This window comes from Sesamum indicum, linkage group LG1 (genome assembly GCF_026168435.1).
Source record: "Sesamum indicum cultivar Baizhima isolate 11 linkage group LG1, ASM2616843v1, whole genome shotgun sequence".
Lineage (NCBI taxonomy): Eukaryota > Viridiplantae > Streptophyta > Magnoliopsida > Lamiales > Pedaliaceae > Sesamum > Sesamum indicum.
Window position 1 is genome coordinate 20,592,913 of NC_142657.1, and position 14,113 is coordinate 20,607,025.

At 36.7% G+C, this 14,113-nt stretch overlaps 2 protein-coding genes across 4 annotated transcripts; one reads left to right on the forward strand and one right to left on the reverse strand.

The window, feature by feature from the left end:
• The first annotated feature begins 582 nt into the window (after positions 1-582).
• ATAB2 (RNA binding protein) lies at positions 583-3,213 on the forward strand. Its single transcript, XM_011089511.2, has 5 exons — positions 583-1,182; positions 1,349-1,418; positions 1,940-2,111; positions 2,464-2,607; positions 2,841-3,213. Exons 1-5 carry the CDS (start codon positions 674-676, stop codon positions 3,098-3,100), a joined length of 1,155 nt encoding a protein of 384 aa, XP_011087813.1. The 5' UTR covers positions 583-673; the 3' UTR covers positions 3,101-3,213.
• A 391-nt stretch (positions 3,214-3,604) lies between these two features.
• Positions 3,605-13,231, reverse strand: LOC105169179 (uncharacterized). Of its 3 annotated transcripts, XM_088880231.1 has the most exons (13): positions 12,998-13,231; positions 12,449-12,803; positions 10,905-11,082; positions 10,779-10,828; positions 10,105-10,197; positions 9,938-10,026; positions 9,285-9,363; positions 9,049-9,131; positions 7,406-7,484; positions 6,156-6,876; positions 5,331-5,414; positions 4,613-5,267; positions 3,605-4,209 (listed from the first exon to the last, which is right to left on the reverse strand). In XM_088880231.1, exons 1-13 carry the CDS (start codon positions 13,027-13,029, stop codon positions 4,077-4,079), a joined length of 2,631 nt encoding a protein of 876 aa, XP_088736357.1. In that variant the 5' UTR covers positions 13,030-13,231; the 3' UTR covers positions 3,605-4,076. The 3 variants fall into 3 exon arrangements, with proteins under 3 accessions (XP_088736357.1, XP_011087826.1, XP_011087833.1); XM_011089524.3 differs by lacking the exon at positions 5,331-5,414 and having other exon boundaries at positions 4,613-5,273; positions 12,998-13,229; XM_011089531.3 differs by lacking the exon at positions 5,331-5,414 and having other exon boundaries at positions 12,998-13,228.
• Between the last annotated feature and the right edge of the window lie 882 nt (positions 13,232-14,113).

Below are 14,113 nucleotides of genomic sequence, written 5' to 3' on the forward strand. Positions count from 1 at the left end.
ACAAATACATGAACTCTTTTCAATTTTGAGGTATACTTATTTCAATGCAAACCATTTTTTTTTTTTACGACACCTAATTTCGCATGTGATTATTTTTTATATTTTAAAATATATTATAAATAAAAATAAAAATATATAAATCAATACGTTATATTAAAATAAAATATTAATTTAATGACACAATAAAAAAATAAGTACATTGGTATCACATACTGTCGTTGTAAATAAAAAATATTATTTCTTTTCATATTCGTATAAATGTATTGTATTTAAAGTTAATAATTTCTTTAAATTATATACTTAACATATCTTTTTTTTTTTTCAAAAATTAAACATCAATTGAATTTAGAAGTTATTTATCATTAAATAATAATTTGTTGTCAACTTACTCTTCAGTCATTTTATTTTTTCAAAAGAAAAGGGAATTTTTGGAGCTATTAAAATATTTTTTTTAACTACTTTATTTTATTTTATTTATATTAAACTCTTCATTTTATTTTATTTTATTTATATTAAACTCTTCATTTTATTTTATTTTATTTATATTAAACTCTTCATTTTATTTTATAGCAACATGTGGTGGATAACTAATTTAACAGATGTTCAAAATTCCGCCCTCAGAACTGCGCTTCTCTTATCACTTCGTCATACACAAGAAGAATTCATTCCTCCAATGGCTGCTCTCAGGCTCAGCTTCAACTCCACAAGAATCAAACATCCCATCACCAACTCCAACTTCACTTCTCCTACCAAAATTCCATTTTCTGATTTCTCCACACCCCACAAAAACTTGAGGAATCTCCATTTTCGACCACCTCGTTCTGTCTCTGAAAGTTCGGTTTCTTCCACCCCTTTACCGACTGAAACTGGACAAACTAAAATTCCTGATGATGATGAAGAATCTGATGCTGATGATGACCCCACCGCCGAATTGTGCTATCTCGACCCGGAAACTGATCCTGAGAGCCTCACGGAGTGGGAGGTGGATTTCTGCTCTAGGCCGATTCTTGATATCAGGGGGAAGAAGATTTGGGAGCTTGTGGTTTGCGATAATTCTCTTTCGCTTCAGTATACCAAGTATTTCCCTAACAATGTGATTAACAGTGTCACTCTTAAGAATGCTATTGTTTCCATTTGTGATGAACTAGGCGTGCCTTTACCAGAGAAAATTCGATTTTTCAGGTGGGTATTTTGCTGTTTTTTTTTCCTTGTGTGTTCTTTCATTAGTATATTTTCTTTGGATTTGATCATGTATTTTTTGTGTTTCTTTAGTTTCTTGGATTGATAATTTAATATATTGGTGAAGGTGATTGTTGTTTCATTTTGGTTGATCATGATGTATTTGTAGGTCGCAAATGCAGACAATTATAACAAGGGCTTGTAATGAGCTTGGTGTAAAGCCTATTCCAAGTAAACGGGTGCGTTTCTAGATACTTATCGTTGTTGCTATCCAACCTTGCGGTGATTAAGGTGTTGGATCCTCTGCAAGTTTCCATTCTCATTCAGTCAGTTAATTTAAGCTACTAATAGCAGAAGTTAGATGATCAGGGGTTTAAAGCCTGTGGTGCTGCAATGCCAACATTTTAAATAGAAGGAGATGAGAATTTGATTGCCAGGTTTTACATTTCTTTTCTTTTCTTGGTAAAATCTGGGCTGCATCCCATCAGTTAATATTGTGGATGAACAACGTGGAAACACATTATTTGGATCTTGTGCTTCGAGAGTTAGCATTGAAGCCTCAGAAAACTATAAGTGGTGGAAAAGCTATTCAATTGAATTTGGATATTTATAATTTTCAAATGAATACTTCAGTTCCTTGATAATGTACTTTATGTGAATCAATGTAATTGCCTGAAGAAAAGTTCTGTTGCCACCTGTTTTCAATCCCAGGCTCATACCATATCCATATCTAACAGTTCTTTTTTTCCCACTCTTTCAGTGTTTATCACTACTTCTGTGGCTGGAAGAACGCTATGAAACTGTGTACACACGACATCCTGGTTTCCAGAAAGGGTCAAAGCCACTTCTTTCACTTGACAATCCTTTCCCAATCGAACTTCCTGAGAATCTTTATGGAGAAAAATGGGCTTTTGTGCAGTTACCATTTTCAGGTACAGACATATGCACTTCAACTTGCAACTTACAAGATGTACTTCTCTTCTGTCAAAACATAGAGATTATGATGCTTCATTTGTGGTCTGTCAGTAAACTCGTGGTAGAGAGCTTGTCGACACTATATTAAGACTGAAATTCTAGGTTCTTGTGTTAAAGCTTGATCGATTATGATTCAGCGTTTAGGAAGTTTCTCTTTATTTTATCTTCCAACTTCCACCAACTGTTTGTTGGACTATTGAAACCTCAACATCATGTTTTAACATCATAAGTTAGTTACATTTATGTTCCTCTTCCGCTTGGAGGAAATGCATTTCGTTACCATAGCATAATCTTGTGTTCTCTTCTCAGCTGTTCAAGAGGAGGTGTCATCCTTGCGGACTAGATTTTCTTTTGGTGCAAGTCTAGATTTGGATCTTCTAGGAATTGAAGTTGGTGACAAGACATTAATTCCTGGACTTGCAGTTGCATCTTCACGAGCCAAACCATTAGCAGGTACATACTTCATGAAGAGGAAAATTCTTATAAATATGTCTCTTGACTCTCCATGATCCCATCAGATACATGATTTTGGCATGCCAGAAGCTTTAAAACAATGTTCTCCTTAAGTAGAGATTTTTTCGCAAATCACTAAGTATATGCAATAGTTTTTTCTACATTTTATTCACCCTTATTTTCTGCACAAATTTCACGAAGCATCATAATGAACTTTTCATGCATTAGTGCAGCATGGATGAATGGTCTAGAAGTCTGTTCGATTGAAGCTGATACAAGCCGGGCTTGTGTGGTTTTATCCGTTGGGATCTCAACACGCTATATTTATGCAACATACAAGAAAACACCAGTGACTACTAAAGAAGCTGAAGCCTGGGAAGCAGCAAAAAAGGCATGCGGAGGCTTACACTTTCTTGCTATTCAAGACGAGTTGGACTCAGATGACTGTAATGGATTCTGGCTCTTACTAGACTTGCCACCTCCACCTGTATGAAAGTACCATTTTCTTTGTACACTTTAATACTGAGCAGGATTGCATACTAGTGAATAGGTGGTTGAACTTGTCCGACTGGAATGTCAAATTCTTGCTTTCCCTTTTGTTTCTTATTCTTTCATCCTGTTTACTCTTGAATACTATCGGTCAGCAGAGAGCATGAAAAGGAAAATTACCAGCAAAATGCAGACAGAACGAGTATTTGAGATTTCTCTATCAACATTAAATAGAAAAGGATTTTTGTGTATGGTATAGATAAAGAAATTACCGGACATATGCACTGGTCTTTCAGTGTTTGGGGAAATTTCTAAGCGAAGCCAGAGAATTGGAAGAAAAGCTACTCCAAATTTTATGAAAATGGAGATTTACTTATAAATGAGTGCTTCAAATACAATTGGAAGAACAAAATTAAGAACATTCCCAAGTTGAGTAGGAAATCCTGGGAGCACTTTGATTCGAAATTTGTAAGCACACTGCTTATTTGCAGTTATCATCTGCAGCTCGTGAGATAAAAAAGTATATTTCACTTTTAATCGAGTATCGTTTGAGACTTATACTTATCCCTTCACTAGGCGACATTCTTAGATACATGAACTCTGTGACAGGCTAAGTACCAAAATGGCTGCACATTGGACTTCAAAATTCACCTAGGAAACTGTAACACTAAATTGGAAAAAGCTTAAAAACATGAACTAAACTGCATTGGTGCAAGAGATGTTGACCGCATGGTGGCAAAATGAAATCAAACACAGCCTAGTATTTGAACATAATCTGGTCGAGCAGCAATTGGCAGCACTATGGTGAGAGATGGACTAGCTTGATCGAGCAAGCAAATACGGACTCTTTTTTGAGGCTTCACAGACCATAAGATGCAAGTCTTTCAGAGATTCAGCCAATAACAGAATCAGAAAATCCCTTTTTTATCACCGATCTTTCAATGCTTGCACAAGAAATTGGCATCTACCGGAAATCAAAATCAATGCTTTTGCTTCTGAGAAACAAAACGGATTCCTTGCTTCCCAAGTCCAAAATTCTTCGTATTTCCATCATCAAGAGCAATGCAGACCATCGATGTTCCCTCCAAGACTTCAATTATTGTTCCCCTATGCCTGGGGGAAAAGAAAAGAGGAACACAATCAACATCCAACCAGCAAAGTATATCTCCAAGAACAGAATTTTTGGTGAAAAAATTGAAAATGACAAAAGGTGGGATCATCCAAAATTCATTGGCAAATGAAAGAAGCTGGAACGTTGATGCCATCCTTGGGGGCAAGGAATTCAGGCCTTCGAATGGGATATCACCAAAATCACTTCATATTGAAACAAATTAGTCCGAATTTGATTTTGATGGCCTCAAACCCTATGCTTCCAAACACAATAAAAAAGAATAAACTCCTAGCAGCAATGAGATTTTCACCTTAACCCTTCAAATCTGAGGTAGCCTGAAAGCTTTTTATCTCACTGTTTCTCATATCTTCTTAACAATTTCTGATAGAAGAAAAGGAAACTTACCAGGTATTGTTGGATGGCTGATGAATTTCCACTCTCTTCCCAGCAGCATCTTTTCCCAATTTCTGCAGTATCCAATTGGCATCTGTGAACTCCTTCATTGTGTTGTCGTCATGCCAATTGGATGTGTCTCCATCACCGAGTGCTGGTCTCCTTCGTTTTGACCTTTGACCCCTGGTATAAGTTATATCCTCCTTCGCACAAAGAGGCAAGGGATTTTGATTTCCATTATTTGAATCACTCAGAACATTTTGATTTCCGTTATTTGAGCTCTTAGGAATTTTGAACTTTAAAAAAGGCTTGCGATCCTTTAAAGACGCAGGTGACATGGAAGGCAAGCTACTATTGTCATCAATCATGTCACCAGAAACTGTAGGCCTATCTCCTCCATACTTCATTGAAGAATATTTGTTCCTCGTGTTAACTGGGACTTCCAATCCACTCCTAGCAGATGCACTGTCGCCAGTACCTCTTGTTCCTAATAAACAATGTGTATTCTGTGGAGAAACAGATTCAAATGCATCATAAGATTCTCCGCCAGTAAGTTCTGAGTTAAAGTTGGAAACTTCTGAGCTAACATTCTTGAGGTTTATCAAATAGCCCTCCTTTCCTCGTAACTTGAAACTTTTCACTTGATCAGCATGATCTATTTTATGACCTGCAACTTAGAATACAAAAACACGCTCAACCAGGAAACACAAAGACACTATTGACAAGATGCAATGGTAATCCCCAAGTTTAGTTGCAGTGTGAGTCATTCCAATGTACACATGATGTTTCAGTTGACTTGTATCCTCAGTTCCTACTGAAAATTGTTTAGAACATGGTTTATTACCTAGTCATTGGGTTCAGAATAAAATATAACCAGCACAGTCTGGGATTTAACCTAGGCATGCGTGAAGCATAATGATTGTTTTTTTTTAAAAAAAAAAGATCTAAGTTACTTGCAAGTTTAATGATTTCGCTTTCATCTCTGCAATTATTTTCACTCTAACATGCTACTACCATCTCTCTTGAGTTTGGGAACCATGTAATCTGAAGTTTCATTAAACTAACCATAGTCAAGCCAATTCATCAAAGGTTATGTTTCTGTAAATAATACATTATATCCAACAGATAACGTAAAGGAAGTACATCAACCAATTTGAAACTAATCGAGGGCAAAAATTAAAATTTTCGAGGATTTAAAACTCTCAGAACTTTGACCATAAAGATTAAATTCCGTTTACAATTTTGCTTAACTAGATAGTTTGGAGCAGAAACAGATTTTTAAGATGGAGTACAGCCCACAAGCATGTATCCTTACATATCACTACCTAGTGAGAATCAAGTACCAAACAGTACAATTACCAAAAAAGAAGAAGTACCAAACAGTATACAGCTAATGATCACTACTATTTTGTATTGCTACTGCACCTTTTCAGTCCGACTTAATAACAAATTCAAACCACTCATGTTTTAAGTAACGTCAAAGAAAGTATATATTCACCCAAAGTTTAACAGCTAGAACAAGAACAAATACATCCACATATCACAGAGGACATACCATTTGACGAGGTGAAATTGGGGGCCTGTTTAGAGCTTGAAGCTTCAGATCTTGGAGGACTACTCATACTTCTAATTCGCCCACCCAAATGTATGACAAGCTTTGGACCCTGTACATTCTTCAGACTATTGGTTCCACTGTCCTCCCCATTCATCAAATTATAAGGTTTGTTACTCTTTATTTTGATAGTCCTGGATGTCTTAGCTCCACCAGCTGTTACAACCTCGTCAACATACTTGAGTTTAGGGAGTCCAGCCTCATTAACTGAACATATGCCTTCATTTAAGATTGCAGCAACAGGAGAGGAAGTAGCAGGTTCACCAGAAAATTGAATTTCTTCATCCTTGTTCTCACCTCTATTGTACCCAAAGAATGGACCATCGGCATGTCCTCCAACACCTTGGTATGTGCCAGATCTACTGATAGAAGGTGTTTCATTTCCATTTTTCTTGGCATACTTCTTTGAGGATTTTTTTCCATGTTCTTTGCTCTTTCTTGGTGATTTATCCTCCAATCCTTTAAGAGACAACTTCAAAGAGCGGCTGTATTCATTCTTTAACAACATAGGACCGCTCTCTTCATCATCTGAAAAAGGTGAAATGTCAAAGATTTCTTCCTGTGCTGGCAACCCGGCAGCTGCCCTCAAGCTGGCTATTAAAACCCTATCAGCTTCATCTCTCCGTTTCCAAAGCTCCTGCACAGCCTCCTCAAGATTCCTAACCTGGTACCAGGAGAGAGATTGAAGGAAAAACTGAAACATAGACAAAGAGAAGATGCATGCATGGAGCAACATATGCCGGGAAAGATTGTAACTCTTCTCGAGTAATTGAAAATATAGTTGGAGCTCCATTTTTGGTAGAATGAGATCTTAAATAGGTGGTTTTTGTACTGGTCCAAACAGCAAAAAGACTAAGATACTACTCTCAGCTGCTTTCCAATGACTTGGTGTATCTGTATACAAAGGAACCCACATCTGTTTAGGGGATATTACTCGAGCAATAGTTGCATTCGGTAGAAAATTTACATATCACACCTCTCTTTCACGCACGGCATTCGAATTGTTTCACAAAGAGATTGCAAGCAACTTATATGTTAACTTATTCACGTGATTTTGATGGCTTCTTGTCCTCTTCCTTGTAAATCAACTTTCTTTCTTAATTCTTTTTTAAATATACCTATATATGTGAATACAAAAATGTATATAACATGCATGGAATGCATTCCTAGACCAATTGTACAAGAAAGCGCACCTGGCAGCATTCCCCACGGCATGCAGGACAAACATATTGGAGATCTCCATCAACTTGAAATTGCATGTATTTTGCATCGCTGGATAATTGTCACAAATATAATTAGAAAAGAGTCAAAATCTAGCGAAGAACTACCGGCTTCATGTTAAGGTCAGGTATGGTCGAGTTTCTGGTGAAAAACACAAAATGATGTACAAATTAGACAAAAAAATCTCAAGAACAAAAGACCAAGCTTAATAATGTCATACAAGTTCTCATCTATTATTGGCAGTGTGAGTTAATAGTACAAACTTGTACAGGTCAAAGCCGAGGGATTGTGTGGTAACTTGTGTGAAATACAGTGGGTCAAGAGAAACGAAAGTAATAAGTTGTCACTTCTTAAACCTGCAACTCCAGTCAGAGATACAAGCCAGCAGTCGGCTTACAATGGGACAAGAGCATCAAACAGAGATAGAGATGACAGAGACAGTAGGATAAATTGAACAAGGTCATGTCTGTGTTTGGTAAGGTACATATCTGGGGAGTGGGGACAAGCATTGCTTTGCAAAGATGCTCCTAGCTTGGTGTGCGAAAAAATTGACACTATTCCTGATTTACTTTCTTCCAATATGTTCTAGGATTGAATGTAACGAGCCTTCTCTCTCCCTACCAATTTTTAATCTCCTTTTATTTCCGGGGCCTACTCTCTTCCCACCAATTTTTAATCTCCTTTTATTTCCGGGGCCTACTTCTCTTTTTAGATACAGTCCTTGTTGCTCCACCAAGCAAAGAATGTACTCATATCAGTTCAGAAATCAGTTGGCCAAAGTATGGCGGTAAGAAACCTATTTTCATAAATCTTGCTCCCCTTTTCCAAATTGGAAGTTCCTATTTCCTTTCTGGGATGTCCAAAATTAGTATCTCACTTCACAATCAGAAAAAGTTCTTCCAAAAGTACCCTCTTTCATAAAGTAATAATGTGAAGCTACTCTCCCAGCAGTACTTTTACGCATAAAACTGCAAAACTACCTCAAACGGTAACTTTTTCAAGTCTCATGTAAAACTTCAGAAAGGCATATTGAACGGGATGAGTAAGTATTGTTCCTTCCTGTATTAGCTGGATTACATCCAATCTTATTCTTTAATATTCGAACAGTTGCAGTTGCCAGAAACAAAGGAAATGAAAGTGGCCCCGCCCCACCCCAAGAGGAGGTAAGCACGAAAAGTCTCTCAATCTGCTTGCTTAAAATCCAATGTGCTCGTTTCAACAGTATTTCTAAGATGAAGAAATAACAAGAAGTAGCATTTTACTTCCAACTTCTAAGCAAGACAAATCAACTTTTAACTGTTTAAATTAAAAATCATCATAGACTACATGTCACTAAATAATTCTCAATAGAACAACCCATAATATAAATCTGACGCTAACTTAACAAGGTAAGCAAAGCACATCCAGACACATTAATGCTGAATTAGAGTGCCCCGAGATAGAGTAAAACTTTTTTGAAGTTATCATTTCCTTTTCTCGAGTATTGTTCTTTAGAATATAAATACACCAAACTAAAAGGTTTTACCTGGTCCCATAACAGAAAAGGACAGTACAATTATAAGAACATGACACAACCTCTATACAAAAAAGTCAGGAACACGAACTAGAGAAAAACCTGATTCCATCACAGGGACAGTGCACCCAGTGTTCGCAGATATCACAGCAAACCATAGGAGTTGACTCAGAATCTCTATAGACCTGCAGTTTTAAATTTGAAATTAATAAGTAATCCACTGGAGCAGCTTCAGCAAGCTGGTATTTCACTCATTCATGTCATGCATGGGATAACTTCTTGCAAAGGCAAACTAAGACACAAATAAATAAACTAACAAGTCAGGCACTAAACTTTACCTTCAAACAAACAGGGCAGTAATTTCCCTTAACAAACAATCTTCCACAAGCATCACAACATGTATACCCCAAAAACCACCTGCAGCATTTCAGATTAAAGTCAATGAGAAATGGAACGCTTTCCACTTGCATCATTCTATTTCTTTTTCTTTTCTGTTTTCTTTTCTTTTTGCGTGGGGGGTGGGAGGTGTATTTTCTCACATCAAAAGTTAAACAAGTACAATTAACCTCCTTGCCACCATTATTACCAATCTAATAAATGCTGAAGGTAACAATTTATTCATCAATCAAATTTCTGAAAGAAAACATCTTCAGTTTCTTTATTAAGTAGGTATATCCACATTACATGAAACTACAATAGACATGTATAAAATCATCAAACCAACTCAGGATAATGTTAGTAGAAGCAGGTTATTCGTGAAAAACTCCAATTTGACAATCCACAAGGGATGGGATGCTACATCCAAATCCCCTAACATGCATAGAAGCACACAATAAATTGCAAACAGAAGTTCAGGGACAATAAGGGAGTTGAGATCCGTGTTATAAAGGTACCGTCTATAATCCGACAGCAAAGAGTTTCCAGAACCACCCAAAAATTACAAGACATGTAAGACAAAGCATAAGCAGAAATTATTGCTGAAAACCCATACCTTACACTTAGGCCATTTCCAGGGACAGAAGAGCCACAGCTGTGACACTTTGTATGTTTCGGACATAAATAAGGCCCATGGCCAACATTCTACATATTTTACAAGTGAAAGATGTGAGTTAACTGATTGTCAGGCACAATCACAAGAATAAGAAACCCACAGTGCACCTTATGAGGAGGTTGCTGACAGTAACAGTGGTATGCGCCATCACACCTTTTACAGAACATAAACTTATTTGGATCTCCAGTTTTTTGACAGACCTAAAGTAACCACAGTGCAAAGACACATCAGGCGAGGATAGGAAGCAGCATCATTTCATCAACCTCAAAAAATAATCAAAGGCTACATGGGTACACCAACCAGCTATTCTATCAAATAAATACCAACAACAAAGTGTCCCCTCAGATATGCCACTACTAGCCAAACCATTCCAGGACAAAATTTAAGATAATAACTTTAGTAATTGGGCTGCATATACTTCTCCTTTTTTCCTGCACATGGGAGCATGTATTTGCCTCTTCATGTATGCCTCATGCTTAATTATCTCCCACTTAACTTCTAAGATCACAATCTTTGAACATCAGTGTATCCCATTACTCAATTATGGCACAATGACACTTCCTTTGAACAAGTTACTTGAAATGTTGGGCAAGACAATAACTTCTCAAATAATATTATCATCTCCAACCAACAATTTGTAACTATACTCATTTTCTGCAGACTTCATTCAGATTAATAATAAAATAGAATGTTGCCCCAATTTCATACAGAATAAGATGTCAGAGATCACGATCTTACAGAAAGAATAACTTCACTATATTGAATAAGATATCTATATTACCTCACATATTCGGCAAAAGGGGCAAGTCCAAGAACTCCAATGAAAAAGATCTGTTATGAAGATTTCATTAGAAAAGGTACAAGCATTTAATCAGTAACTTGTTGCAGCCGCAAAACCCAAAAGTACCTCTATTTTGGGACCAAGCTTTGAGACAGCTCCCGTGATACTTCTTGCCACAACTATTGCAAGATAGCATCTTCCTTGCCCTTTCACTTCCTTCATTGTCCCCAGAATAGCACAGCCTGCACATTACTTTGGCATTAGACTGGCCTTGCTCTTCTCCAGCAGCATCTTTCCCAGAAGCCTGCTTGATAACTAAATTGATAAGTACCTCAAAGCAATTAATAGCTGAATAATTGAAGCTCGTGTGTCTTTCCATGGTATCATCATACACATGCATGACAAAAATTCAAAAATCATTGATTTAGATAAAGAAAATTTTAAGATAGTAAAGCTAAGCATCATCATCCATTACGCGGGTTCCAACACAAGAACATGTATACATGCTCACAGACATTGGTACATACTAAATTATATATATACCAAATACTAATGAATGCCATGAGCTGGTCTTATTAAAAAGGATGCATGGGGCATACAGAAAAGAAATGCACATCATCCATTATAGTCATTCTCAATGTCGCATTGAGTACAGTACAGACGTTAAATTGACTCCATCTCTGGCAGGCAAGGGAGTGATTTGAGCCAAATCTATCTAAATGTTTAAGTAATCAATTACCATAGTATTAAAAGCAATCATACAACAGCAACAATACCCATCATGTGTCATCTCCGGCACTGTTATACCTTCTAAAATGCTCATCCAATGTACATAAAATCAGTAAATGCATCACGAAGTCCTCTAACACTTCTTCCTCAACTAACATAAAAGTCTTAAATTTGGCCAGCCAGCTGAAATTTACTGAAGTAGAATATATGGGCATACACATGAATAAGAAAGTCCGTTTTGCATCCCACTCTTGGGGGAAGGAATCTCATGCCGACAGCTTCTAAGGAACAACATAATATTCAAGCAGAGGCTGTGTCAACAATAATGCGATAACTACCAATAACTAGTGTTCCCATCCTGTAAAGAAGTCATTTACAAAAGAGTTCTTACATCGAGGATAACTTATCCATTTGAAGACAAAACCAATGGCTGAACAAATAACTGAGAACATACTAAAAATCGGCATAGGGAATCCTATTCCGACAATGCAACAGAAAATTCTCCACGCAACCACTTTAATGCTTCCGCTAAGACCAGATTTTTGTATGAATCTGAACAACATTTAGCCAAAACTCTTCATGTGCTACTTGAGGTGGATGGCCTCAAATGCAATATGTGATCCACTCAAGGTGATGTGGCCTCAAATCCTTGTGTTGAACAAGTTCAAGTCAACCATAAAACGCATAAAGAGAAAATGAGGCATAGGGCAGCTATTGCTGACCAAACAGTTCAAACTAACAGGATACATAGGATAAACCTGGCACTCCATTAACTCCCGCTCATAAACACAATGAGATAAAATCACCTTGCAGAACAAACCGAGTAAACTCAAGCATTTGAAATATTTGAACCTTCACACCCTACTAATTCCAACAAAATTTAAGCAGAAAACACAGAATGTCAACCACGATGAGCAATAGCAGCTCACAAGAGTCCTTACCACTAGATCACCAGACTCAAACTTCCTCGCGTAATCCTCGGCCAGCATTGATGCAGCAGCAGCTTGTTTCTGCAGCGCCGCCCTCTTCACCTGGGCTGAAGCTGCAGAAACAGCCGCCTCCTCACCTCCAAACCCCACAGCAGAAACCGCCGAAAATTGAGGAGGCGGCGGCGCATTGCCAATAACAACCACCTTCGGCACCTTAACCTGAACCGTGGCATTCTCCCTGGTCTTGATCAACCACGGATCACTCAAGAACTGTTCAACCCCAGCAACCTCCTGCAAGAAATCGCTCTTCCCCTTCTCGCTCCCCAATCTCCGGGGAAAACCCAGAGCGCAAAAACATATCCTCCGACTGCAAACAGACAAAAAGCATAAAAGATTCGCTTAAAACTCAAAAACCACATCAAAACACACGCTCGACTGCCCCAAAAAGTGAGAAAACAAGAGTGACAGAAATAGATACAAAAGTGGGCTGTATCCATCTATAGCTAAATACAAATAAATCAAATAATGGGCTAAAAAAGTGATGAGATTAGAGAAGGGTACCAGGTAATTGGGCAAGCAACATGAAAGGCCATAATAACATGACGAAAATAAGAGGGAAATTTTTGGGTGGCGTTATTCGTGTTTGGGAGGAAAAAAAAATTAAAACTTTATATTCTTTTTGGGTCTGATGGAAAAGTTAATTGGAAATTGGGAAAAGAAATTCCGATGTGAGAGGGAATAGGATTAGAGTCCGGAAGGAGAGAGGCAAGAGACCCGGAGATTTGGGGATCTAGGCTGGGGAAGGTTTGTATTTTTCAGGTTTACAGGGGCTAGATGAATTTTCAAGTTTCCTCCTCTGGATTTTAGAGAATTGTAAATCTCACCCCCAAGACAAATATTGTGGTAGTGATGTTTTTTAATTTGGTCCTCTCACTTTGAATTAAATACATTTAACTCATCTCCATGGGATATATATAAATACGAGCTGGGAGATAAATAAATAAAGAGTTATTTAAGTCCAATTGCTTAATAACTATTAAAATTTTAATTTTAATGAAGGGGTTAAGAGTTATTTTAGTTTTTTTTTTTTTTTTGAGAAAAGTATAATCTTTTACATTTTAAAAAAATATTCAAGTATAATTAACCCTAAAAAATAATACCTTATTTCAATTAATAAAACTCTCTTTTATGTATAGTACGGAAGATTCTTTCGTGTACAAATTTTAGTAGGTGCAAAAATTAAAGTACATCAATACAATCATTACATATTTTAACGTAACTTCATCATAAACGGAGAAACATAAAATATTAAAAAGTCACGTAATTTCAATATTAAAGTACATAAACACTGATAAATTACGAGCTACACACTTTATTTTATTTTTTTTATGGGATTATAGATTAATTAGGTGAAGAGTTTGCTATTGTTTGCCAAAATTATGTGAATATAGTACTGTAAAGGAACAAACAGCAAAATGAAACAACTTTTGCATTTTAATTAATTAGACATAAGGATAAAGTGATGCATCTTTATTGTTTTAATTATTAGCCTTCAATAACTCACATGCCCGTTTCTCATCACTACCTTTATGAAAAAAAGTAAAAAGATAAAACAAAATTTTAGCAAGAGAATGCACAAACTTATAATATTATTTAATTAATTATATATTTCAATAG